The sequence below is a fragment of the Lipophrys pholis genome (genome assembly GCF_963383615.2).
Source record: "Lipophrys pholis genome assembly, chromosome: 5".
NCBI classification, from domain to species: Eukaryota; Metazoa; Chordata; class Actinopteri; order Blenniiformes; family Blenniidae; genus Lipophrys; species Lipophrys pholis.
This window is the reverse complement of record NC_137628.1, coordinates 8409054-8436532: the sequence shown is the minus strand read 5'-3', so window position 1 is coordinate 8436532 and position 27479 is coordinate 8409054. Positions and strand designations below refer to the sequence as shown.

The 27479-nt window shown below is 41.8% G+C and overlaps 2 protein-coding genes across 11 annotated transcripts in view; one reads left to right on the top strand and one right to left on the bottom strand.

The window, feature by feature from the left end:
• Positions 1-992: 992 nt before the first annotated feature.
• slc43a3a (solute carrier family 43 member 3a) lies at positions 993-27100 on the bottom strand. 4 transcript variants are annotated; one of them, XM_080464164.1, is made up of 14 exons: positions 27031-27100; positions 10724-10941; positions 9854-10122; positions 8743-8872; positions 8180-8226; positions 7980-8056; positions 7195-7287; positions 6950-7089; positions 6708-6871; positions 5431-5571; positions 3741-3848; positions 3475-3661; positions 1863-1986; positions 993-1779 (listed from the first exon to the last, which is right to left on the bottom strand). In XM_080464164.1, exons 3-14 carry the CDS (start codon positions 10038-10040, stop codon positions 1630-1632), a joined length of 1548 nt encoding a protein of 515 aa, XP_080320290.1. In that variant the 5' UTR covers positions 10041-10122; positions 10724-10941; positions 27031-27100; the 3' UTR covers positions 993-1629. The 4 variants fall into 4 exon arrangements, with proteins under 4 accessions (XP_080320290.1, XP_080320291.1, XP_080320289.1 ...); XM_080464165.1 differs by lacking the exon at positions 27031-27100 and having other exon boundaries at positions 994-1779; positions 10724-10987; XM_080464163.1 differs by lacking the exons at positions 10724-10941; positions 27031-27100 and having other exon boundaries at positions 994-1779; positions 8743-8905; positions 9854-10170.
• The window catches only part of ctnnd1 (catenin (cadherin-associated protein), delta 1), a 36670-nt gene continuing 25460 nt past the window's right edge, over positions 16270-27479 (top strand). For 2 of the 7 annotated variants that reach the window (XM_080464157.1, XM_080464156.1), the window contains exons 1-2: positions 16270-16339; positions 27096-27243. In XM_080464157.1, the coding sequence (XP_080320283.1) occupies positions 27103-27243 (141 nt within the window). In that variant the 5' untranslated portion in view covers positions 16270-16339; positions 27096-27102. Of the gene's footprint in view, positions 16672-17683; positions 17711-27095; positions 27244-27479 lie in introns of those variants that run through there. The other 5 variants (XM_080464162.1, XM_080464159.1, XM_080464161.1 and 2 more) reach the window with 5 other exon arrangements.

Genomic DNA, 27479 nt, shown 5'->3' with positions numbered 1-27479 from the left:
TGCAAAACAATGCAAAACAATTTCAGTGGCAACTGAAGAACTTTCCTTTTCATTTGCATCTTCTTTATTTCCATGGTGACCTTGTAGATCCTGAGTGGAAGTTTGCTGGTCTTAAACCTCACTGCAAACCAAATATTCAACATTTGAAAATCTCCAACGCTTGTGGGAGGGGTATACGCTACCAGGTAAAGGTTTGGATGCACCTTCTCATTCAGTGCTTTTTTTTCTCTTTATTTTCTTGACGATTTACATTGTAGATTCGCACTGAAGTCATGAAAACTATGAATGAACACATAAGGAATCATATAATGAACAAAAAAGTGTCAAATCACACACACACACACACATTAGTGTGTCATCATGATTATTATTATTATTATTAATATCATTATGATTGTTATTGTTATTATTGTTATTAATTTATTTAATTAATTTATTTTTGAAAGAAGTTATTGTGTTGTTGCTTGTAAATTTAAGAACCAATATAAACTGCTGTATGATAAAGTTCCCTTTTTCCCCCCCAGATCTTAAAATGATCGCAAACCCAAAATTAGCATGTTGTTGTTATTTTTTACTTTAGTAACTGAAATATATTGAAATGAATACCCTACCCAATAAGTACCTAACTCAAACTGTGCCACTGCTTCAGGTAGAAGAGATCTGCTGCCCTCTGATAGCCACTTCCACAGTTGTTGGCCACTTGGTGGCAGTAAATAGACACAGGTTGCAGGTTGTGCATGAAGAGGGCAAAGGTCACGGGAAGTGGAAGGCGCAGGGAGGGAGAGGGAACATGCCACTAAACCAGCAAACAAACCCGCAGACAGACGACCAGATCAAAGATGTAACGCTCGCTTGAGGAAAACCAAGGTATGTTCATCTTTTGTTTTCTTCAAACAAACAGCAAATCCACAGTCTGGAAAGTCTGTTTCTGGGTTTCTGGTTCACTCCTGCGCTTCCTGCGGAGTAATGGCAATAACTGCACAACGAGACAATGATTGTCAGTCCAGTTTTATTGATGGCAAACCTCAACAACCAGGATGAAGGTGCAAAGTGTAATGGCGGCATGAGCAGCATCAGACAAGCGGGAGCTCTGATTTTCTTCACTGAGGTTCACGGACACAGTGCAATGATAGCTCAATAGAGGTTTCAGGCTGCAGGTTCACTCAGAAGAAGAGACACGGTCTCTCCTTTTCTTCTCCTACAATCGTTAATCTCAACCCTCTGTTAACCTGGAAGCCTATTGCCACCCTCACAACAGTTCCTGAACGTTTGAACAGTATTTACTCCAAAGACACACATTATAACTAGCCCAGACTACAAACACATAACAGTGATTGACAGTACACGTCCTTGATCATCTCTCGCTCTCCCCGGAGGTAACTGTAGTTTGGATTTAATGTTGCATCAGTTTATACTTGGCTCAGGTCACAGTGGGAGCTGCTTTCTTAGGTGTGCTGCTGTAGGTTTAGAGCTCCAAGAGAACCTTCTCCGATGCACTGTGCTTCTCTCTGGACCAGTAACTACGCGCGTCCTTCAGAGGTTTAGTCAATGAAACTAAGACATTAACATCAAATAACAAAGTGACATCGGACTGCATCCCGGTGCAGATTTGGATGAATTCCTCCTTCATCATTTGCAGTTCGTGTGACTACTTGTCAGCACCTGCTCGTGCACGTCATGTCCAGTCTTTCTCTGAGTGGTCAGCTTCCTGCAGTGGAGGTGGACGTGCAGCGGGTGGACGAACGTGAGCAGGGACGCCAAAGTGACGCCCACCTTCACCTGAGAGAGGGAAGAAAGGACACGGCGCTGTTACGAGACCAAATGTTATACAAGGCTTCACATCACAGACTGTGTGCACGCACGTAGAATGAATCTCCATGGAGCCGTTGCTGGATGAAATGCAGGATTGGAAACTGAAGGAACAAAGCCACGGCTGATACCGACATCGCTATTCCCGACATCTTCCCAAAGTGAGGCATGGGGAAGCTACAAGGGGAGGAAAGAAGAGGGGCGCTCTCAGAACAGTGTTATAACATTGTATATTGTGATAACATCAAAATTGATTCACAAAAATACAACAGAATGGCCCACACAGCACTCCATCTTGATTAAAAACTAGGAATGAGGCCCTGTTACTATTTCATGTGAAAAACGTATTGTTTTTCTTGGTTTTATCAATTCAGAAAGGTTTCACGTTTACACGGCTACGTCTTGAAAACGATGCCCAGAGTGAAATCATTGAAGTTGATTTGTTTTGGATGGCCAGTAGCCATGTAAACATGCTTGTAATGACTGATATCATTCCATATTTGGGATTATTTTCCACATATAGTTTTCTGTGACACCTATAGTGTGCCAGTTCCTTAAGATAAATGTGTTATTGTTCCAATGGTGTAAATCAATGTAGTCTCTGTAAATGTGTGTTAATTAAGATCAATGACGAAAACACTTAAGATAAACCTGAATATCTCACTTACCAAACACTTGCAATATCACCGCTGGAAAAAGTACCGTAATTGTGAGGGACCGTTTGAGAAAAAGTATGAGGTCAGAGTTTTTGGATTTATTGACCTCTTTGTCACCTGAAGGTTCACAGTAGAAAAAACTGACTGATCGGAAGGAAAATCTTCAAATAGTAGTCTCAAAGTGCACAGATGCCCCAGGAATCTTTTTTTTTTTTAACACAATAACACAATATATCTAAGAATCACTAGACACTGGACATGTTAGTAAACTGTCCTTTGTGCCAGGAGATGGTCGTCATGAGGTTCCCTGTTTGAGAGTGGCGTGGGACTTGTATCTCAGATATGAGAAGGTTGTACATTTGGGGGGGGGGGGGGGGGGTGTTAATTGACATTTATCGGGGGGATTTGTGGGTTTGTACTTTTAAGTCCAGTAGGTGTCACTGTTCACTAGATATACAGTATATCACTTTGTACTGACTTCTTATCGTATTTCTGACTTAAGATGTTCTGAATGTAGTTTATTAGAATTATGTGGTACACACACACACACACACACACACACACACACACACACACACACACACACACACACACACACACAATAGTCCTTCATAAACAAGCCACATACCCAGTGGTTCTTGCCTGTAATACCCCAGCATTCCCTAAAATTAAATCCATTAATTCATTTTCCAATTTGGGGTTCAGTGTCTTGCTCATGGGCACTACGACCAATGGACAAATAGGAGATCAAACCTGCTGCCGTTCCATGAGGAGTCGACCCGTTCTACCGACTGAGCCAAAGCCGACATTGCAACACCGACTTGGCCTGATGACAGTCAGTGTGTTTCTAACATTCTAGTATTTGTGTGAACAACTAGTCGTTCCGATTTTTTTCTTTTTGTCTGTTTGCGGTAACGAAGGCGTTGTTGTCGGTGTTCGGTTAATAAAAATATCTGCAGATGTGAAGAAGCTTCACTCTCACTCGTGGCTTAGAAAGAGATGAACGTACGCGATGCTGACGAAGGCCTGGTGGCCCCCGTAGAAGAAGCCGCTGCAGACCACCTGCAGGATGAAGGTGAGGTACTGCAGAGGCAGGACGGGACAGGTGAAGCACACACAGAACAGGAAGCACTGCAGGGAGGTCAGGAAGAGGGCGAGACTGGACGAGCGGAGGTCTGCCTCCCGTTTGTCCTCCCCTGACAAAATAAAGAGAAACACAGTGGACGGAGCGCGCCATGGGGAAATCAGTTGGAGTGGTGAGGAGTCTGGACTAACCTGGAGCCAGACTCTTGTGCTTGTGTCGGTCCATGATGAGGCCGTTTAAAGGGGCAAACAGCAGGGAACACAGCTGAGTGAAGGCAAAGGCGTTGGTGTAGTGGCTCACTGGAGGGCAGGGGAGGACAGAAATAGGCAAAGGTTGGTTTGTGGCGAAGCGCTAAATGAAATCCCTCATCACTTTCCGTTCACTGCTGATACTTTTTAAAGGATGTCATGTGTATTAAGGTTCTTCAACAAAAACCTTGTAACTATTTGTTCTCACGGATCTATGACTAAGTTTCCCGATTTACGGTTACACAGCCTCCATCCTGTAAAGCGCTTTGATTTATCTTCATTTACTTCATCAAGACCAACATGTCTGTTAAATCCAATCCCGACGAGACTGTTTAAAAACATTTGACTTCTGATTAGCAGACTAATGCTAGATCAATCTAAAAGGCTATGTACCACAAGCCTTTAAGATTGCTGTTGTTAAACCTCTTCTTTAAAAGCTCACCCTTGACTCAGATGTTTGAACAAGTTACAACCTTCCCCCCCTTTTTTTTTTCTAAAATCCTGGAATTTGAGTCTTTCCAGTCAGGTACTAATGATCTTCTCATGGCCTCCGACAAAGGACGGGTCTCTGTTCTGGTCCTGTTAGATCTCAGTGCTGCATTTGATACTATCGATCATAACATCCGATTGCAGAGACTAGAACACGTCATTGTGGCTTAAAGGTACAGCACTAAACTGGTTTCGGTCATATTTATCAGACTGGTTCTACTTGGTCCATGTTAATGACTCCGCTCAGACTGAAGTTAAACACGGAGTTCCACAGGGTTCTGTCTGAAAACTTTTACTTTTCACATTATACATACTTCCTGTTGGGAATATCATTAGGAAACACTCCATTAACTTCCCTTGTTATGATGATGATGCAGCAATCTATGAAACCAGCCGACACTGATCAACTTGTTAAACTGGAAGCTTGTCTTGGATGAACCGCAATTTTCTGCTTCGAAACTCGGATGAAACAGAAGTTATTATATTTGGCCCAAAACATCTGAGAGAGGAAGTATCTAGATATATAGTAACACTAGATGGTATTACTTTGTCCTCCGGTACCACTGTGAGGAACCTTGGAGTTATTTTTGACCAGGATTTATCCTTCAACTCCCACATTAAACAAATCTGCAGGACTGCCTTTTTTTTTTTTCCACCTTTGTAATATTTCCAAAATCAGAAACACGTTGAGTCAATATGTTTCTAATTTGTTTCAACATGTTTCTCACTTCAAGTTGACTCAGAGTGACACCGATAAACTAGTCCAAGCCTTTGTTACCTCCAGAGCAGACTATAGTAACTCTCTATGATAAGTTTGTCCCAATCACTGCGTAAACAAGCTTCCTGTTAAATCTGGAATATAATTTACAATCCTTCTTTTAAGCTCTCAACAATCAGGCTCTATTATTTATCAGAGCCGCTACTCCCTTATGACCCAGCCAAACACTTGGCTCTCAGGGTGCTGCTGACTGGACCTTTTTCTCGTGAAGCCGCTATAGGTTTGATATTATTAGTTGTTTTTAACTAAGACCGGTTGGTGTATTTGACCTTGACGGGTAAAAAAAAAAGTACTACCCAGTTGTTATGCCAGTAACATATAAATGAGTGAAAGACACTCACAGACATCCATAATTTTACACCTCACCAAGTGTTTGGTCATTTTCAGCCAACCGGGTGAGTGTGGGGTTGACGGTGGAGAAGAAGATGTAGTGGCAGAAGATGATGATCACCACCCAGACCAGATGCCACAAGAAGAGCCAGGACAAAACACAGCTCTGGAAAGCAACTACAGAGAAGGAGAGCGGAACAGAGATTTAGAAAAAAAAAAAAAAAAAGTTTAGTTGAACAGTCTTTTTGATGCGAACGCTAACAGAAATAGCACTGACAATGCTGATTAATGGTCTGCTGTTGCTACAGACTCAACATCAGTTTGGTTTATTAGATTTGACCAACGGGTGATTCTTGTGTTGTCAAACATGGGAGTTCCTCAAACATCTGCATTGGGACCACTGTGGTTTACTTTCTGTTTGGCACCATTGGGTCGGGTCTTGCTTGTATTTGGCATTGCCATCCCTGATTTGGTTATTAATTTGGAAAATGTTCTTATATATAGTGATTATGCACAACCTGTAGAATTAAGGCCCCTTCATACTCCCTTTTTGAACCCGTAAGAACAAGAAGAAAATTTGGCAGTGACGTCAGCCAGCTGCCGAAAAAAAAAGCTTTTTTGGCAGGACTGTTCATATTCCGAAAAGAAGCTGCAGAACTCGCAGGCCACGCCCCCCACCACAGGGCACGCCCCCTCGCAGCAGCCACACGTCTGGGATGTGGCGTTTAAACTTTTCAACTGCACGGGTTTATTTCTCGCCACCAGTGCTTTCAGAAACACATTTCTCTGAACTGTTTCAGTAATAAGAGAGTTTTTGTCCGAGCGAGATGTTGGTCCGGTTTTAACTACAGGAGCTGGCAGCTGTTCGTGATGCGTTCAGGTGCATCATGTAAGCCTGCACTCCGACATTTTAACGAGCTGCGGCGCTCGTACAGTAGCGACGTTACGAGCTAAATATGATTAAAATATGACTGATAGTCATGAGCGAACTGGAACACGCATGCGCAGCACACGGCAGTGCAGACGTTTCGGCAGTGCGGCACCGACATAGTTTGGCCAGGACTGTTTGGCCGAAGAAATTTGTTTCTGCTGTGCCGAGGGAGCTGGAAGAAGGAAATTACGTCATTTTGTTCGTCAGGACCTGCACTGCTGAACTCTCGTCTTGTTCTTATGGAGTATGAAGGGGCCTTTATGCTGCATGTTCCTGCTTTTAGTGACACAGTCAAGCACCATGAGGCAAACGGAACAGAAAGTGCCTGTGACAGTTTGAAGGGGATGTGTGAACAGGTTAAACAGGTAAAAATTCACTGCACCTTCTTGTTCTTTGCATGGGTCCTTTGGGGATGGCAGTAAATGTAGAGAAGATAATCCCGCCTCATCATGTTCCTCCTTTTTATGTTTCTCCTGATCGTCCTGTTCTTCGTCCCTCAATTCGTTCATTTGGTCAGTCCCCCGGTTCTGGCCGTGACACTTTACCCTGTCAGAGCAGAGCAGGTGAGTCAAAACAAGAGCACAGCTGGAACTCAGGTCAGGGCAATGACATTGTTGTCCTGACCCATAAGTGTATTTTTCCGGCAGCGGGTACGGGATGTGTCGTCGGGGCATCAGTAGGAAGGTGCGCAGGATGAGGAATACGCCGTTAAAAGCGAGGGACAGAAACAAAGAATAAAGAGGCACCCCTCTTTCATGCAGCAGCTGTTGGCGGGAAGACAAAAACAAAAAATGAAAAAAAAAACGGAAAATTTACAAGAAGAAAAACCTTGAACCTTGTTCAACTGGAATATTTCCTTCATACATCACCTTTACGACGAGAAAGACGAGGGCCGAGGAATCAAACGCGCCATTGTAGATGGTGATTATGGTGGACCGGAAGGAGTCAAAAAGATTTCCAACCTTAAGAAAAATGAAAGATTTCTCATCTAGTAGTTAATCAAATGGCATCAGCCTATCAACTGCTAGTTGAAAACTAAGAAATGAAACTACTGAATGTGACACTTTGCTGGAAAATCTGCCGGAAACCTGAAATCAAACTGTCACACAAGTTTGTTTGTGGGTTCTTTGCATTGACGCACTGGATTCATCCGTCCCTGGTCTAAACACAAGCAACGAAAATCAGGGTATGGCACTAATGTGTGATTAAAATCACATCTCAACCCTACATACACGTAAATTAAAGTGGGCCCTGCATGTTGAGCCACTGGTCAGACTCCACCAGAGCAGTGTGCTCAGAGTGTTTGCTCCCATTGCCACCAATTATAACCTAATAAGCCCGTATTTGGATTTTGTGAAGAAAATGTGGATAGAATACCAACTCTTGCACATTTTAAACATAAAAACTTGTCTCAGGATGGTCTTGTCATGATGAGGTAGGACTTCTAACAACTTCCCCCATGATTTCCTTGTAAACCTTGTAATTTCTTAATAGATTTGTTCTTTCTTTCCATGGTCAACAGTGCCACGTCTGTGATCTGCAGCAAAACCAGGCCTTTTCACGTCAGATTGCACAGAGGAAGGAGAACTCCTGGTTGCGTTACCCAGTCATTCTTCTGTTAATTAAAAAGTAGAGAACCCCAGTAAATACATACCTGAACGTTGGTGATGTAGAGGATCGATCCAGAGACGATTAAACACGACAGCGCAGGGTAGAGCAACGTGGAGGTTCCTGTGACAGACAGACCGCGGTGAGAGGCGACGACAAGCAAAGGCCCCGTTTCTGATGTACATCTGCTCTAGAACTGCAATGTGCTGAATGGAAAATGAACTACCACTTTCAAGAAGAACATACCAACACTGGACAGTGTGATCAACAGCGTGCCAGTGATGTATAAGGATCTACAAGAAGACAGGGGGCACACAGAGTCTTACAACTAGTAGTGCCACATTTCATTTTGTCTCACTGGTGAAGAACGGAACAAACACCGACACAGATGATTAATAACCAGTTAGTTTCTGCACTCAAAACTAGTCCAGAAACTTGGATTTGAGGAAAAGTGGGGCACAAAACGTTGTTTCTGGTGTCAGAATGGGAGATGAACATGAATCCTGTGAGCATCGTTCCTCCACTAACATCCCGATTATAGAGCATCTTCCTCTACTTGCATCCAGATTAAGGAGAATCTTTTCTTACTGATGCAACTTGAACAGTTCAGCGCATGTGTCACAGCAACATAACAATAACACACCTAAGACGGCTTTAACCGTCTGAGACAACGAAATGCAATAGTTACTTTTTTCATTCGTAACACTCTGTGTTTGTTATTTACACATTTACAGGCGGAGGCATGCCAGACCACAAAGTGCATTTTAATCGCGGACAGAGCGCGAGTTGTTCAGTATTTCAATACTCACATCGCTATGAGTCTCATCACCGTCGTTCCACAGCGATCAAAGAGGTAACCGATGGGGAAGCGAGTCATCGTGTTGCAGATGCAAGCAACCGACATGACCTGAGACAAGTGCTCATCCTGATCAATGCAGTCTGTTATGAGAAGATCAAGCACAGGATGAACGTCTGCAAGACACAAACACTTTGAGGCAAACTGCTGTTTACGACCACTGTGACTTCTGGAATCACCAACAACAACACTTATTGGTATAATGATAATAGTAGTAAGTGAAATTTGTTTCAGTTTTAGCAATACTCGTCATTTTTATTGCGAGAAGTAGCTTTGATAGTACTAACAGTGTTTGGATGAGCAGCATTAGTAGCTACTGGTTGTATTAGTATTAATGGCGGTGTTGGTTTCAGTATCACTGGTCACATTTGTGGTAGTAGTACCATAGCCGTAGCTGTGTTGGTAATTGACTTAACCAAAGTAGTAAAAATGGTGGTTGCAGTAGTAGCAAAAGAGGTAGTGCTCGTAGTAGTAGTAGTGGTACTGTTATTAGGAGCCGTAATATTAGTAGTATTGATATCGATGTCAGTAGTCCTATTCGTGATGATAGTATTGCTGGCAATCCCAGTAGTATTAATAGTACTCCCAGTGGTAGTGGTAGTATCACTTCTGTGTGAGTGTGTGTGTATTAATAGTAGTGTTAGTAGTCCCAGCAGTAAAAGTATCACCTGTGTGCATGTATTGGTCTTATTGTTAGCAGTATTAGTAGTGACAGTAGTATTTGTCCTAACTCAATCAGGATCTTCTTGACCTTTACCCTACATTGTTTGCCGTCAACATCCTGCAGGTTTGGGAGGGTGTGCTCAGCTGAGCGGACCACGCTCCTCAGGGCCAAGAAGTATCAGAAGTATTGGTAGTATTAGTGTTAGTTTTGTTAGTATTAGTAGTGTTAGTGTTGGTATCAGCAGTATTAGTGTTGGTATTAGCAGTATTAGTGTTGTTATTAGCAGTATTAGTGTTGTTATTAGTAGTATTAGTGCTGGTATTAGGAGTATTAGTGCTGGTATTAGTAGTATTAGTGCTGGTATTAGTAGTATTCGTCGTCCCAGTTGTGGAAGGTTCACCTGTGTGTATGCTGTGTTCCCCTGTTGCCTCAGCTGTGTTGTTCACACAGTGTCCTGCGAAGTATCCCTCCGCTTTGAGCACAAACACCAGAGAGGCCCAGCCGAAGGAAATCCCCGTGAAGAACAAAGCCTCCACCAGTCCAGACAGCAGCGTGAGCCAGTGCTGCACCCTCACTGCTGCCGGCATGATTCTGCACACTGGAGCTCAGCCGGACCGGCCAGGCAGTCCGCTCCAATTCAGCGGCGCAAAGGAAATGAGAGGGAGAGGCCTGGACAGAGCAGACATGACAGCTGGGACTGTGCTGCCGGAGTGGCACGGGGAGGGGGGGATGGGGGCGGATAGGGGAGGGGGTGGAGGGGGCACTTTGCAAACACTGGAAAGGAGGACTTTCAGACGTCTGCACTACTCAAGTAGCTACTATTAATGTAACAGAGTATTCATGTCTCTTTCCACCAGTGGGTTTTGATTGTTTTTTTTGCTGTTTTCTTACACACATCAATAAGCAGTGTTTTTGAACTACAATATATCAGTGGAGCAGTAAACCGTACTTAAATTTCAAGTACTTTTTTTCCACTTGAAATTACAGTACATTGCAGCTAATGTTACTTCATTATTCCCTTGAGTAGAAGTAACACATTACAAATACACTACTACCTTTTAATTACAGTTATGCAACAGTAGTTTTGTAGTAGTGTGTGCTGCAGGATTAAAGTCCACATTTACTTGTTTTCCTCATCCGTGAGGTAAACACACTCTTTGACTTTCTGTAATCAGGTGAGGAGACATTTTAGTTAAGCTGATCAGAATGTGCACGTGTGGCAGAGCTGAGCTGTCCTAAGATTCAAACCCTCCGTTGAAAGCAGACTTACCTCTCATGCTGTTGCAGCAGAAGAAGCCGTCTTGTTAGATTTTTCTGTCTCGTGACCAGTAGCGCAGCCGGCTCTCAAACCACACCTTTTCTTGCAAGTAGACTCTTCACGATGATCAGCAGCTCTCATCCTTCTGTTGTCTGAGAGGAGTGAGCAGATATTGCACATACCATGTCAGCGTTCTGCCTGCAGGGCTCCAACCGTCCTGGATTGTCCTGCTTTGGAGAGACAGAATGTAAAGCAAACCTCTGGATTGTCGGATATAATTATTGCAAGATGTTCCCTGTCTGGAAGCATGAAAGAAATCAAGTTATGCATTAAGCACATGACTGCAGCACATTTCATTATTAGTGAATAGAACTGTTTGTTTTTTAACTTCTTGTTCTTCCCGTGTGTGTGTGTGTGTGTGAGAGAGAATAGATTAATTAGTCCTTTTAGTTAATTGCCATAACTCTCATATATTTTTGGGGCCGATGTGTTCAGTCATCATTTGGTGAGGTTGGATGCTCTGCGGCCCTCACAGGGATTAAAATGAAGACTTAAGGACCAGCATGTAAAAATTAAAGTAATATCACTTTGTCCATCAGTTGGCAGCACTGAGTCGACATCGTATCCAGTTTGTCTTCAGTTCAGCTTTTTCAATTTTTCTAATGGTTTTCGACATGTAAATGGGGCTTTCTTTACTTCGGCCTTTGTTTACTCTTCATTCTATAAATCTGACTGGACTAAGTACATACATACTCGAGGCAAGACGTCCCGAGACTAAGTGTCGCAAACCTAGTGAACTATACCCATCCTGCAGCACAACTCGATGTAAAAACAACATAACTATGGAAGAAGTTGGTTTTTTTCCCCTCACTGCTTTTGGGGACGCTCACTGCTCAGGTTTATATAAGCAGGATGTGTCCCTAGATGCAAGATCTGTTTTATTATACATAAACATTTACAATATAAGTAGTTTGTGCAACTTATCAACAGGACATGCATCGATATTTATGTGCTTTAATCCTCCATTCGAGTATTTATGTAAAAAAAAAAAAAAAGCAGATGCAATTCAAACACCAGCATGTTGTTGAACATGCTGATGCAAATTTACATTTATTTATTGCTCGCTCATAGCTCATGTTTCTATAATACATAATGGGATTATATATTAGTACCGGCACATAATATTAAGTCCTTCTATCATCAAGTGCATTCATTTCCAAACTGTGGAGGAAAGTTATAGAAAAGTCTTTCTTTTTAAAATCTCAATTATCAGTGTGAGTGGTGTGAGTTTTAATGTTTAATATTTAGAAAGGAAAGGAAAGGAAAAAGGTTTTTTTTTAAAGATATAGAAAAGAAATAAAAGGGGAAAGAGAAGTAAAGAAAATGGGGGAAAGGAAATTAAATCAAAGAAAAAAAAAAAAACACAAAAAGGAAAAAAAGAGAAATAGCGAGTATAGCTAAAAGTGCCCGAACCACCAGGAAACGTATAGCGGATTTAAACAGCTAAAGAGGTGAAATTGCCAAGATGTATAAAATGTTTAAAGTGGGAAAAATGGCATGGTTGGAAAAAAGAAACCCTCACAAAAGCTAAAATGCAATTTTACCTGTGACACTTCATTAATGCAAACTTTTATTTTGTAAGTATAGCAATTTATTTATTTATTTTTTCTGTATTTCAGATAATTAGCATAAATTGTGGCTCCAGACAAATCGTGAAAATGGCTCTTTTGGTCATAAATGTAGGCGAGTTCCTTCAGTAGCCACCAGGGGGCGCTAAGGCTGCATGGAAGAATCAAAATGACCTGTCTTCATCAGGAGCTTTCTCGTGTATTTATCATTTCTCCTTTGTGCTTAAAAACATATATTTGAAGGATATCAATAAGAAAAACTGTGATGATAAGCTGTGACTGGTTTTGTAGACAAGGCATTTTTTTGGTGATGTGGCTGGATAGGAGCAGGTTTAACGCTGAGTTTTCAGCATATTTCTTTAAAAATGTGATCAATACTTGTGTGCTCACTAATGGGAATAACGTGGAGCGGTTTTGTCATTATGTGTGACAGTGTGGTCCAACAAATCTGACTTAATAATGACACACTGCCATGGCCTTTCTTTTTAAAAAAAAAAACACATCAGTGACTTTGGGTGTAATACACTAATTATTCCACAAGGGGGACTAATTGCACCGTGAACAGTAATGGATATAGGCAGGAACCTCTGTGGCATCAGGTGGTTGCTTGAGGGAGGCGACTGAGACGAAACGGTTTGAAGTTTACTTTCATCGAATTGTGGATCGATTGTGGGAATGGACACTTGGCTTGGACTCAACTATGAATTTTACAATTCACGAAGTGGGACGTCCTCTACTTCATGTCAGCTCAGGTGTTCACAGCGAGCGCGTCGGTCCCTTCGGAAATCCATCAACGTCGCTTTCAAGCACTGGGATTGGCATTAACAGCCACAAAAACACCAGCGACAGCTTGTCATTGCAGTTTTCCTTATTTATGTCTTACATATATTTTCGAAGCAGATGGAGGAGATGGTAAACACCAAGAGAAACATACAGATAAAGGCAGGTCGTTTTAGTTCTGTTCGGATGAGGCAGCGTATGCAGCTTTGGCGCCCCATGGTGGCTACTGGAGGTACTCGTCTAGTCTGCCAGGGGCAGGGGATCTGCAACCTTCTGTGACCAAAATAATTGTTTTCACGATTTTCTCCCAAATCAAACCACCGTGAACATTTCATTACATTTTCAGTACATGATTTTAGTGGTTTCATTCGTCTTTTCCAGTATTTTGGGGCAATTTTGATCGAATGGAATAGAAGAGAATAGAAACGAAACACTTGATTAATTCCCTGAAGCAATGCTCCACACAGAAAAAATAGAAAGTTGAGTATCAACTAAGACAGGACAAAATGTAAATAGTAATTTTGAATATTATGTACAAGTCTTAATGGGACAAATATCAGCACACAAATTATGACATTAACCAAAACATTATTTACATGGAGAAGGTTTAGCGTCTTATGGCGCCAGGAAGGAAGAAACTTTTAGCCATTATGACCATTTTATCTCTGTACTGAGTGGCGTTTTCCAGGTCAGCATTGAGAGCGACCCAGGCCTGTCCATCCGTGGCCTTCCATCAAAACCGTTTTCTCTCACTCCACCACATTTCAAACTGTGTGACAAACTGCTCTTATTGGCTAGAGAATGCACCCTGATGAAGTGGGTTAGGAATAAACCACCAGCCGTTACTCAGTGGTACAGAGAGACGTTTGGGGTCCTGCCCCATGAAAGGATTACTGCGGTTCTGAAAAGTAATGTGAGGAATTTCACAGACATGTGATCTCCTGTGCTCGGCTATTTACCTAAAGATTTGACTGGACTTATGATGAGGAGACAGAAATGACACAAAGTGGCCAAAGCCATTGGGAGCAAACCAATAAGCATCATGTGCTCGATCATCAATCTCCCTTTGTATTGATCATATGACGTAGTACAGTGGCAGTATCGTTGTTTTTCTTCATTTAACCATTTATTTTCCTTTTCTCTCAACTGCAACTTTATTTATATAATTAATATACCCTTAGTATTTTTCTCTCCTTCCTTCCTCTTTTGCTTCAAACGTGCAATGTGATGTGGTATGATGCACAATTTTATGTTCTTTTGTGAAATCCCAAAAACAATAAAACTTTATTTGAAAAACAAAAAACATTTTATCTCTTTTGTATGAAGTTTTGCTTGTTTACCCCATTTTTAAGCTTTTATTCCATTTTAGAAATTGCAACCACCCCACTCCGATTTCTTGTGGGTTTTTTTTTTCCCCAGTCTTGTTATTAAAAGTCTTTTTTTTTATCCAGGAGATAAAAGTAATTTTGAAAAAGAGTGGCGTGTAAATAAAATCAAAATAAGATGAAAGGTTTGTTAAGGGAAAGCTTCAGGGCTGGAGAGCCACAGGTTGCAGACAACTAGTCTATAGAAAGACACAGCTATGGTGTGACTGAATATAAAGAACAGTCGCGGTTCATGCTGCTGCTGAATGACGTCATTATGTCAAACTGAAAATCGGATGTTTTTCATTTACATTCGTGATATTCTTCATATTTGTTTGTTTCCTTTTTTTGATTTTGTGCAAAACTATTTAGAAACCTCATGAGATATGTCTAAGAATTTGAAATAAATGAGTTCCATCATATTATATTCCTTAAAGTTTCAAGAACTTTTCCAAAGGAGTTCTGAAGGTGCACTTCCTAACTTTGACCACACGAGGGCAGCATCAGATCTTTTGTTAAAAAAGTGGATTTATACTCTTTACGACTACTTACTTAAATGAAATACTTGAAAAATACATGTATCCCAAAATACTACCCCATTTCGCTATTGTGAATATTTGTAATTTCCTTATTTCACTCTTGTTTTTCTATATCAACAGTATGAACAAGTGTCAAAGGAAGCAGCTGACAAAACTTTCAGTTTATATGGATCTATTATTTACTTTTTTGATTTATAACTGATATTTCTTGTAAAAAAATTATTTAAAAAAGTTTTTAAATCCGTGTCAAACATAAGGCCCATTGGTCAAGAGTGAGGCTCTAATCATTCATCATCATAAAAACCATTTTCACAAAAAAATAAAAATAAAATCAAAGAAAACGTATATTTTTATTCATTTATATATATTTATGTTTTTTGTGAAAATATAGACATTTTCATTATCAGCAATATTTCCATTTTCCTGTTAATAACAACTCAATTGTCAAATATCTCCAGTGACTTGCTATTCTTATCTCCATATCTGGTTCTTAAAAATATTATTTGCACATATTTGAGGTATTTTGCACGCCTCTCAGTCACTGCTTTACTGTATGTTGTTAATATGTTTCATGGTAGAGTATTTTCCTTTATACTGTAGACATACAGGCATACTGTATATTTTTCTGTCTTTTTTAATTCTCTGCTGCTGTGACAAGTGAATTTCTCCTCTATGTGATGAATAAGGTACAATATAATCAAATCTTAATTTTAAAGGTTACTGTGGAACTATTTTAGTGGACCGACCCACTCAAGATACATTTAAATAAAATGTTTTTGACACCTCTGGATGAAGTGAAATTTCACGTGCTTAAAAAAATAAAAAATAGCTAAAATAAAATTGTTATGCTAATTTGATGTGTGTATACTCAAATAGAGATGATCTATGTTTTTTCAAAGTATTTTTTCATAAAATAGAACAAGTTACTTTTCATTAAAGGGTTTATACATGAATATATATATGTGTATGGAATGTATGTGATTGCACACATGTTTTTGAAATATCACGTCGGAAATGAATTAATTAAAAAAAAAATTAGCAGGAAGTTAAAATACAAGATACTTAAAACAAATAGTAGAATGTGGTTTGGCGCAAAATGGGATAATTTCTGTCTCTTTCCTTGCGCTGGGCTTTATTAGCAGATTATTAAATTATTGTCTGCATGGGATTATTTCCTGCCTTGTGCCCCCACCACCCCACCACACAACACCCCGCCCCTCCTCTCCTCTCCCCCCTCGCCCCCCCCCGCAGAGGAAGCGCAGCGCCCGGTGAACAAGCCGCGGCAGGACCGGGAGGAGAGCGGAGGAAATTGCATAGGTGGGTGTTTTCTCCGTCTTCATTGTGAGAGCTCTCGCCCTGCAGAGGACAGCGTCACCTGCCCGGGCTTACACGCGGGGCTCCTGCCACCTCTCTGCGGTGTCTTCTACTCTTTTTCTTTTTTTTTTTTTTCCCCCCCCGTCCCCTGCGGCGTGGAGCCGGCTCGCCTCTCCCAGAGCAGCTGCGCTAGTCTGCGGGTTCAGGACGGAGAAGCGGCGGCGGCTGGAGCGGCGGAGGCTAGGCTAGGCTAGGCTAAGCTAAGCTAAGGCCCGAATCCCTCATCGCACACACTTATGGACTGTGAAAAACACGCCTAACAGTCTCCAGAATCGGTAAAGACTCGTCTCTCGGTGCTTTGTGCTCGGCGCGGCCGGTTTTGAGATGTTGTGGGCGGGAGAAAGAAGCAGTTTATCGTTCGGGGAAGTTGCTCGGTTTGTAAACGCAGAAGCTAACTCGGCTTAGCACTGCGGCGGTGAAGTCAGCCTCCTGTTGGTGAATAAACTTTCCCCATGTTGGGTTCAGTGCTGCAAAGGTGTGTCACTGATCACACCCAAAAGCATGCGTTTGTTTGAGGGAAAACGCAGAGGAATACACGCGTTGCTGTGTTTTCTCTCCCCTAAACCAGATTTAAATTAGCAGCCATTATCAGATTTGGACTAGAATAACCACACAGGCTAAATAATCTCTGTTTTTGTCAGAGAGATCACGTTGGATCAGGTTCTGATTAAAGGTCTCCAATTTGGGACTGGATTATCTTTCAGGGGCTTAATAATCATTGTGCAGCAATCTACAGTTTATGAAATGTAATATATGCGATATACAGGCTTGGTCAAACCTGTGACTGAAAGCTGGGAGAGAATGAAAACGTGTTTTGTAAATCAGGAAAGCTTTTTTTTTTTTTTTTAATGAAAATTATGGAAAAAATGACATTCTGTGTTGTTATACTCTGGAAACAAAATCAAAGCAGGTTTATATTGACAACAAATGTGAGCTACATTATCTGACAGTGTCTAAATCATAATGCTGGCCGCCTTTCTTCCAACAAGTCTCTTATTTAGCGTTTTGTTGTTTTGACCACGTTAGAGAAGGTCTATATTGGCAAAAACTGTCTTTATGCAGAAAATGAATGTTTACTTTCGTCTCATGTTTCCACATAAGTTGAGGACACACACTACTGTGACTGTAGTTGTGAGTGGATTATCCCTATGGGGCACTATGACAATGTGAACACATTTTCTGGTTCATGAGGTCTTAAATCTGTCCGTTCCACATTATGACGCTTTTCATTTGCTCAGTAATAGTTGTTAGATGTTGTCCACATGTACACAAAACCTCTCGGGTCTGAATGGGATCGCCTCAGAAAGGCTGCAGGTGAGGACAGCCAAGTTGTGTAGTTTGTTAAACCTTTAATTCTTTTTTGTTTAAATGCAGAATATTGACATTTTGATGTGTTTTGTCCATTCAAACCACTTTAAGCCAGGTCCAGATGTCTGAAACGACTGTACTTTTGCCTAAGATGATAGATCTCGGACAGGTTAACTGTTTAGGATAAGATTTCTGAATGTTAAACCCAGTGTTTGATGGTGGGAATTATTATTAATGGGTGTGGATCTCACTAATATTTGGAAGGTTTCATCCTGAAGAGACTCGTTTTAGATTCGTAAAACAGGTCTGGGTGTGCTGATTACAGCTTTGAACCTGGGCTCGTGTAGTCCACGAGAAAAATATTAAACTTCTTTGGGTTTTTTTGGATGATGTAGTCTATTTTGAAGCCATTGCTGGTTTAAAGACATATATAAATGGCCATGTTATGCATTTGTACACGCTTTTTAAACATTAAAATGAGATTCAGACATAATTAGAGCTTTTCCCAAACGCCTAACGCGCTTTTAGAGCATTAAGAGGTGTTAAAAAGCGTCTTATTTGAGGATTTTTAAGTCAAGTTTTCTCTATAACTTCTAAATCTGAAGCGCCCAATCGCAGGCTAACTTCAGCGCACTGCTCGCGCTCGTTAGCTTGATGAATAACTTTTATTTGGAACCAGACTTGGGGAAAAGTTCTAACAAAACCAGCGGAAAAACACGGTTATAACTGAGCCACATGGAGACGGATAAAAGTTTAAATTCGTGGCTCACGTGGTAGCTTGTTGTTTGCTAGATGGTTTCGGGGGTGTATTAGGTTTCACCTTTTCCGTTTGCCTGCGCTGAAACATTGGAGCTTTAAACGGGCTTTTCCGTCACTACCCCCACCACACACACACACACACACACACACACACACACACACACACACACACACACACACACCCCCCCAGTTAGGGGTCTTCAGGAGGAGGGTTGGGGTTGGTAGTACACGGAAGTGTTCGTCCGTCCCGCTCAGACACGGTCAGACAGTATCAGGGGTCAAAGTCTCTAGTTTGGGCTTATCATTTCCTTCATGGACACACCTGAAACGCCCACTCAGCGGGGGCCGTGAACGCAGCACGGTGCGTTCAGGTGCCTGTGTGTTTCACTCGTCTCTTCTGCCCTGAAAGTCTGCACTGTTTGGTTTCCAGCAGCTGGCCTTTGATGTGGCGGGGCTGAGGATCCTGAGCTGCTGGTGGTGTTGGTGGCGTAGGAGCAGCTCAGGATAAAAGCCAGAACCTGTTGTGTGAGTCTGGAAGTGCGGGGTGTGGTTGGTTGGTTGGTTGGTTGGTTGGCAGGCAGGCAGGCAGCAGGCGTGTTTGTTGCTTCATTTTTCAGCCCCTTGTGAGGAGGCTCGCAGTGCAGACACCTTCTCGGCTTACAGTCTATTTATTTATCTTTTGTGGTTGGACCCGAGGCCGGATTACCCGAAGTTACCTGCACACTAAAGTAAAGCATCCTTCTCTTGAGTTTCAGGTCGTCACGTGCTGTTTCAAAGTGAGTAAAAAGGGAGTCGGTGCACCAATCAGAGTCAGCTGATTGGTGCATCGACATGCCTGACATATCCCTGTGAATACCCTGCGGGTATGTCTGCTTTGACCTGCCGGGACGGGGATCGCGAGCGAGTTCGGACATGCGTGTTTGCCCCGAAAGGTTCTTTAGGACGTGGAGAAGAAGCACGTCTCCTCTGGATCCTGGAGTTTCACTGTGGGGGCTGACGTCTTGCTGCCCAGCCAGTTGTTTCAACCAGGGCTATCATTTGTGAGCTGCTGTAATGACGGGCTTTCAGCGCGCACCATGGGTGTGTCCCTCTGACACTCAGGAGCTGGGGTTTTGTTAGATTTGCTCCTCCTACCCCCCCTCTCCCTCCCTCCCTCTCTCCAGTCATCACACTTCCTCTCTCCTGTTCCCAACAGTCACACCTGCAGTCTGTTTTTATTCGGAGACGTGCGATAACGCACGCAGAGTGAAATCAAAGTGCACTGATTTATAAACCTCTCCCTCGCCCCCACCCCCCCCTCCGTCCTCCGTCGGTTTCTTAGAGAGTGTCGGTTTGCAGTTTCATGAAGCTTTAACCCACTTCCTTGTTAAGTGGTCTCGCTCTAGTTGCAGTTGAACCCTGGTCAATCTTTATCGCAGGCTGGCTGGTTTCAAGGTTGAGATGCTGCATGTTTTCTCTGGATCTGTGCTCCAACATGGCAGCGAAGCTCCGTGTGAGGCCACTCGTGACGATCAGGCCGCTGAAGCAAGCCTAACTTCGCACCCGTGCAACATTTTCCAGAGTTATTGGGTTCACTGGAAGATTGATTGACATTTGAACCAGATATCAATTAAAATTAACTTCACTGGGTTTATTCAGGGTGCAAAATGTAGTCTGCGTGCATGCATGTTGATTTAACTAAAGACATGCATCATTTTCAATTAATGGATTAAAAATCTGGTTCTAACCAGCACATTTAAAAACATCAGTATTTTCTTTTAAAAGTTGTTTTCTATCCACTCATTCTGCAACATATGAATTAAATTGTTCAAATATGATAATTGTTTACGCTGGTTTAAAATAACAGGAAAGAACTTTATTGTACTTTTAATTTTAATGACCTATGAACAAAAATGATAAAGAATGAAACAAAAAAAAAGACTTATTGTGAAGTATATGGAAGCTTCCCTATATGTGAGATTATTGTAAAATACTAAACTCTTTCATTTTATTCTCAAGATTTTTTTCCTCTTAATTGCTGACAGATTAGAGTCAGAAAGGACTATTAGATATATTATTCAGACTGATGACACAATACTTTCAAATATGTTGACATGCTGCAAAGAAAAAAAACCTTGTTTGACTTAATTATGTGATGCAGAAATTGTTTATCAGTCTTGTTCTTTCAAACCAATTATCTAACTATTTCAATATACATATCACACGTTATGTTTCAGTGCTTTTTGTCTGATGGATTTGACCAATCTGGCCTTTATTTAACTGAAATTATAATGTAATGCGAGTGGTTTGATGGATTGACCAATTAACCCTCTGATGATTTGATTTGTTATTGCTTTAGCCCCTTCTTCAGAATTTCAGATTTTATATGCATTATACTTTTGTCGTCTTCTCTGTGATTGGATGTTTGTACTCCAGAAGTCCTCGGCACCACTGGAAAGGCTCGTACACAAACCTCTATTCATCTGCTTCCTGGGTCTTATTGAGTTTTAGAGATATGATTAACATTTTAGAGTTACTATGGAGGAGAAGTATGTGTGCTAAATCCTCTCTGTGGTCACGATAGTAACAAGTTTTAAGCTTTAAACGCGATATTGTGGGGAGTAAATCATGTCATAAATGGTTTAATTCCTGGATGAATTGTAGTCCATTGTCTTCTCGTTGTCCAGCTGAGTAACCAGGTTAAAGTTACTGCTTTCATCGTAACACTAAAGTATAATCTTTGTTTTTATGCACAATGAAATCTGTGTAAAAAAAAACAAAAAACGACAACCCATAAATGAGTCTGTGTGAAGATGAAGAAGATGGGCTTGATTTGATCACCTGCTTGGCTGCGTTAGCTGCCTGCACCGGTGCATTAAAGTAACCGTCAGGTGACCTCTGTTGCCATGGTGATCACATCTTGCATAACAAGCCATATTGTTTTGTTTGGAAATAATGTAGTTAGTAGTTCAAAAGTCGGGTTTCTGGATATTCGTGAAAGACACTTTAAAGCAACTTAACGATGGTCAGGACAACATAAATAATAGAATGGCTTAATTTTCCTGCATTTTTAGATCTGATTGGTTAATAATAAAACTGTTTGCAGTGTGAAATCTCCTGCAAACACAATTTACATGACTACTGTATCCTCCGTTCTCCTCGCTCCCGCTCGATCGCACTTGTTGCTTCTTGATTCCGCTATTTTCTTTGTCCTGAGATGGAAATTCATGTGCCAGCCGCTGAAACGAGGCTGCGCGTTTCCTTCTTCGCCCGGAATAGAAAGCTGCTGTGACCACATGGACGGCTGCGTGAGCGTGCACGTGCAGGGGTATTCATGGATTGAAGTCGGGATGGTAAAGGCGGTAGTAGTTGGACGTGAGCCAAAGCCAACACACAAAATGCACAATACACACACACACACACACTGGGGTGAAGCTATGGTAAAATGCTGTTGTGGCTTGGCTGTGTGTTTCGCTGACTCAGCCTCATTTCAATGGTCAGACTGTGTGTGTGTGTGTGTGTGTGTGTGTGTGTGTGTGTGTGTGTGTGTGTGTGTGTGTGTGTGTGTGTGTGTGTGTGTGTGTGTGTGTGTGTGTGTGTGTGTGTGTGTGTGTGTGTGTGTGTGTGTGTGTGTGTGTGTGTGTGTGTGTGTGTGTGTGTGTGTGTGTGTGTGTGTGTGTGTGTGTGTGTGTGTGTGTGTGTGTGTGTGTGTGTGTGTGTGTGTGTGTGTGTGTGTGTGTGAGAAATAGCAGCGATAGCATATGAATGAGGGAATGCCGAAACAGTTCTGAGTGAAATGCAAACAAACAGTGATTGACTTCTCACTGAGCAGTAACTTCATGTTTTGCGGCGCCTCGTGGCAGTAAAGTGGCTTAGCAGTGTAATTCCCGGCCCATTCCATTAGCAGATACGATTTAGCGTCGCAGCTAATGGCCTTACAATGGATTTACGACTAATGCCGGGGCTGTAAGTGGCAAAAGCCATTTCAAACTTTCCCGAGAAGCTGCGCCCTGCCACAAGAATGTCAGTGGTCAGACTCTCATAGCTGTAGAGGTTGTGTGGAGACGCTCGCTCTTCCTACACACACACACACACACACACACACACACACACACACACACACACACACACACACACACACACACACACACACACACACAGAGAGAAAAAGAAAAGTGTTGATGTTCTTGACTGCTGCATCTCAGACTGTGGTATGTGGACTTATCTGATGTTCAGTTTCAGGTTGGTTGTTTTCCGTCTCTAATGGAAATTCTTGGCAGCTGCTGCAGGCACCGTCAAAACACAACAAACATTTATTTGTCACTTGCTGCCACATCCACCGACTTTTGTTTTTCTCCATTTGGCAAAGAGACATTAGATACATCAACATCTTATATCAGCAGTGTCAAACATTAAGGCCAAAAAACAGCTAACAGGGATCCGTTTTGGTCTGTAGGATGAAGTTAAATTAGATTTTTCAGTAAAGGATGAGGCTGTAACGCAACACTAATGCTGTGTTTACGCAGTTTCCAACTCAGTTAACAGTTGAAAGCCTTCAAACGACATTAACAAACAGGCGACACGGCTGCCTCCAGCTGAACCACTGTTTCTAGAAAGAAACAACTTTTTTATTTTTTTATTTTTTTTAAAGGATCCTGTTAACATAGTTAACGATCAGTACGACTGCTGTCTATTTCATTGAAGTGATGAGAGGGACTGTTGTTATTTAGTACAAAAAGCTGTTCAGCTACATTTTTCCCACATCCCAGCGACTTATGGTAGCACCATTCAAAATCTTAGAAAAACATTAGGTCATTTTAACTGAAAACGGTGCTCGGAGCCACTGAAAACACAAATATTTGAAAACGGCTGCCAAGGTGGAACTTTCCAAAAAATGCTCCAACCAGCACCCCTAGTGGCCCAACATGAAAGCAACATACTTGTCAGTGTTTCTGCCGTTTCCATGGAAGTGGACATTGTTTTCAAAATGTTGCCGTGTAAATGCAAAACTTTTCTCAAACAAAAACGATCCATTCTCACTTGAAACATGTGGATAGGGTCTTGGTTTGATCATGATGTTGTCGTAGTTCAGTATGACACAACTAAGAATATAACAGACGAGATGAAACTACATGTGCAGTGTGCTTGATTTAGCCCCTTCATAAACTCGCAACTGATTATTGCAGGCAAAAGTTTTCATGTAATGACAGTTTCCGTAAAGAATTAGAAGAACGTCTCTTATGATTTTGTATATTTTTTGGTGTAAAACTCACAAATTGGTGGGAACTGCAGGTCAGGAAGATTTAATTGTTTAATTAGAAACTACCGCCTGAAAATGAGTGTTGCAGTCACTTGCTTTAATTACAATCTGCAGATGTTTCACATTTGGTGCAATGGATGTGAGGGTGAGCTAAACCTCAAGTCTTCAACGTCCAAACTGTCAAACTAAACTACTTTCTGAATCTTTTGCTTTAAATCAGGGAGCACTTCTGTTCGTGTTTCATCACATTGTTATAAAATAGATTCTACCTTCTTTATGGAAAAAGATGCGGGAAGTGATTTTTCAACTTTTTATTGCAGTTATTTTGGTCGGCAGAAGAAGGTGTTTTACCAGACTCTAACTACATCTACCAATACTATTCTACAACATCTCAAGTGTCTTTACATGTGTCGCAACAGAAACTCAATGTACATTCAAAGACTTTACCTAGTGTTTGCATGGTCTTACAAAGACGAGACCGAGTTTCCATTGGCTTAAACACTCTTTTAGAATGTACTCCACTTCATGACTGGTGCCTGTTGTTACTGGTTGTGATGAAGTTTAAAACACTTTAAATGAGGGGTTTAACTTAATATGGTACAGAAATTCGTCAAGACCACTTTTTCATAAGTGTTGCTCCTTTTAGTAATGATTTCTTATTTTGCAATGGCCAAATAATCAAGTTTCCCTCAGCTGGTGTGTCAGAATGAAAACAAAACCACACTTCAGATGAGGTCTCTGTCTGAATTGACGTGTTTTTATCACATAAAATAAACCTAAATAGTTTTGTGCTTTGTGCTCGAGTCTGCAAGACGATTGCTAACTTTGGTTGGAAACAATTTTTTTTTCCAGAGTTTTCGAGAGTGCAGTGATGAAATGATGGTAGTAAAGACTACTGTAAATCCAGCGTCTTGTCTGTCTTTAGCTCAATAATAAAGATGGCTAAATGACCATAGAAGCAACAGAGGCTTTTTAATGTTCACCCATTAGCCGCGTGGCTTTACACTGGACATAAGCTTGAAATGTTTCTGACCGCTTTTCACTTGACTGTGAGTTTTATCCGCTCAAGAAGCGACGCCCACACCGCCGTTAAGTGTTTGTCTGGTGAAGATGAGACGTTGGAGAGAACCGCACAAAGAGAGCGAAAGGTTCCCTTATTAGGACGGCTTCCAACAGCTGAGACAGGATATGACACGCTAAATCTCACTCAGGAATGTTTGACAGTGGCTTTGTTTGTGTGTTTTTGTGTAGCCTTTGTGCTGCTCTGTCCACAAGTGTTTGTTTTGTTTTTTTTCTTCTTCTTCTTCTTCATTGGACACAAATGGAAAGAAATGTGTTGGAGTTAACTCCACCAAAAGTAGCATTCCTGGGGATGAAGGCAGTGACACACACATACACACTTGCCACCTTTATTTAGTCTCTGACCCACATACACAATCACACGCCCTCGCGCAGATGTGAACTCCAGCTGTATGCGAGCACTCAGGACTTAATACAGGAGTCTTTGTTCAGGTCCTGCGTGCGCAGATGACGGGGAGAGGATTTGATCAACGTGAGTCTGTGAACTTTGAAGTAGAGAAAATGGTTTTTGCCCTGGTTTGGAAATGAGCCACGCTCGTGTCATCTCATTATTAGACAGGCGGTGTGGCGGTAATCCTCCTCAGATTCCTCATTTTTCCTTGAAGTCTGGAGAAAGGATTTCGTCGTGGCTGGTCGATTTCACACTTCACCTCTCGAAGGTGGACTCTTTGACTTTCTCCCGAAAGTCCCAAAACAACTTTTTTATTTGGTCTCACCTGATTTAATTGATCTTTAGTTGTTTTTTTTCACCAATTGATCAAATAACTTTGGTTCGATTGTTTTGCCCCTGTGTTCCTCCCAAGTAAATGAACACATTTCCAATACCGTTAGACACACGACATACAGCCACGTTCGAAAAAATTTCTGTTCTACTTTGTTCACTTACCAAGATATACATTGATTTGGACGAACACTCATCAGCTAAAGCTTTATATAGAACCCTCACTAAACTTCAAGATATCTTTCCTTGATCATCAAAATACTCCAAAAATACTCACCCTTTTGTGTTCAGTGGCAACATTGGATCTCGTATAAATGTCTTCTCCTGACCGCAGTTCTGGTTGGTTAAATTAAGGTTTGCCAACTCTGACTTTACATGTCATGTCTCACACCAGTCAGTTCTTTTTTGGTTGAATGTGTGGTTGAAACATCTATAAGTAATGAAAAGCATAACTCTTTAAATTTGAGACATTTTGAAGTTTGTATAAACAGATTAATTATTTTCTGTGCATACTAGATATGAAATAATCAATCTTAACAATAGTTTGTGAATTTTCTGCTGTGAGATAGCGTGCAGACCCGACACACTTGAGAAATTTTGGTAGTTTCGTAAAAAAAAATATTCTTTGCTAAAATGCTGGGAAAAGTTTTCAGAGTTTCCTGTGGCTGGCCTCAGATTCATATTAATGCTTTGGAAACACTCCAAACAGTTTTGACCCGGGAGGACTAACATTACACGACTGATGGGAGAAAACGGGATCGTTATTTTAACGCATTGATGTCGGTGTATTATTCTGTGTTCTCTGTTTTTTTTTTTATAACATTCATGCTACTTCAGAGCTCGTTATTCCTCTCAAGCGTCCTCATTTATTCTTCAACATCATGGACGGCCTATTATAGCTGCTGTTGTGTACTTGTAGAGTACGAAGTGGTTCTACAGCACAAATTTCGGTCATATTCAGAGTTAAACTCACACAAAACAACAACACGACCTGGCCCGGAGAGGACACCCTCACAGATCAAAACGCCTCTGATCTCATCAATTTTGCTCCGGCTTGCCAGTTCGACGCTGCCTCGTGATGGGTTTTCTCACTTCTCTCGCACTCGTCTCTCTCTGTTCCCTCGTCACCTCTGCTGTAATTTGGATAGAAGAAGTGCTAACAAGCTGCTCACGCTCCAGCTGAAAACATGCTGTAATTGTCTCTCATCGTGTTTTTCACTTCCTATTTTTAATCCTGTTAAGCAGTAGGTGAAAGCCGCATGAGAACGTGACGGCAGCTTGCTGGTCCTGCCTGGAATTTGCACAGAATAATCATTCCTTAAGATAAATTCTGAAGTCGTAAGCTCTTTCTTCTTTTTTGTCTTTGTCCTCTCACTGTGGCCCCGTTGTCTCTGTATCTGCTTCTTTGCTCTCATTTGCCTTCCTGCTTTTTTAGCACTTAAACATCAAGCTAATTGGCACTCCTTCACAGTGCCTGGGTTCAGTGCTCCTCTCTGTATCTCTGTGTGTAACGGGGTGTGATTCTACCTGTTCCTGGGTGATTCCTGGTGTTGGTTGACTCTGTCCTGTCCTGTCCTGTCCTCTGCTCTCAGCGTGTGAATGGAGCAGTGTGCGAGTACGGCCTCCCTGCTGGCCTCGGTGCGGGAGCAGGAGAGGCAGTTTGAGATGCTGAGCCGAGCTCTGGAGGAGGAGCGGAGGTCGTGTGCCGGCACCTTGCCCCGCCCCCTCCCCAACATGCAGGTAACACCAGATAAAAAACCCCCATCCCAACTGTCACCGCCACCTCCTTCTCTCATGCACATTTCCCATCAAAGCATCCTCCTGACTCACCCTCCATCCCAGCGAGTTCGTCCAAACTCATCACCACGGTCACCTCCCACCCGGTCTGTGTGGCCTGGCTGGACGGCAGCACAAACTAAACCTTGCCGGGGTAAAACATACCTCCTCTGTGGGCTTTAATCAAACTAAGCTACTTC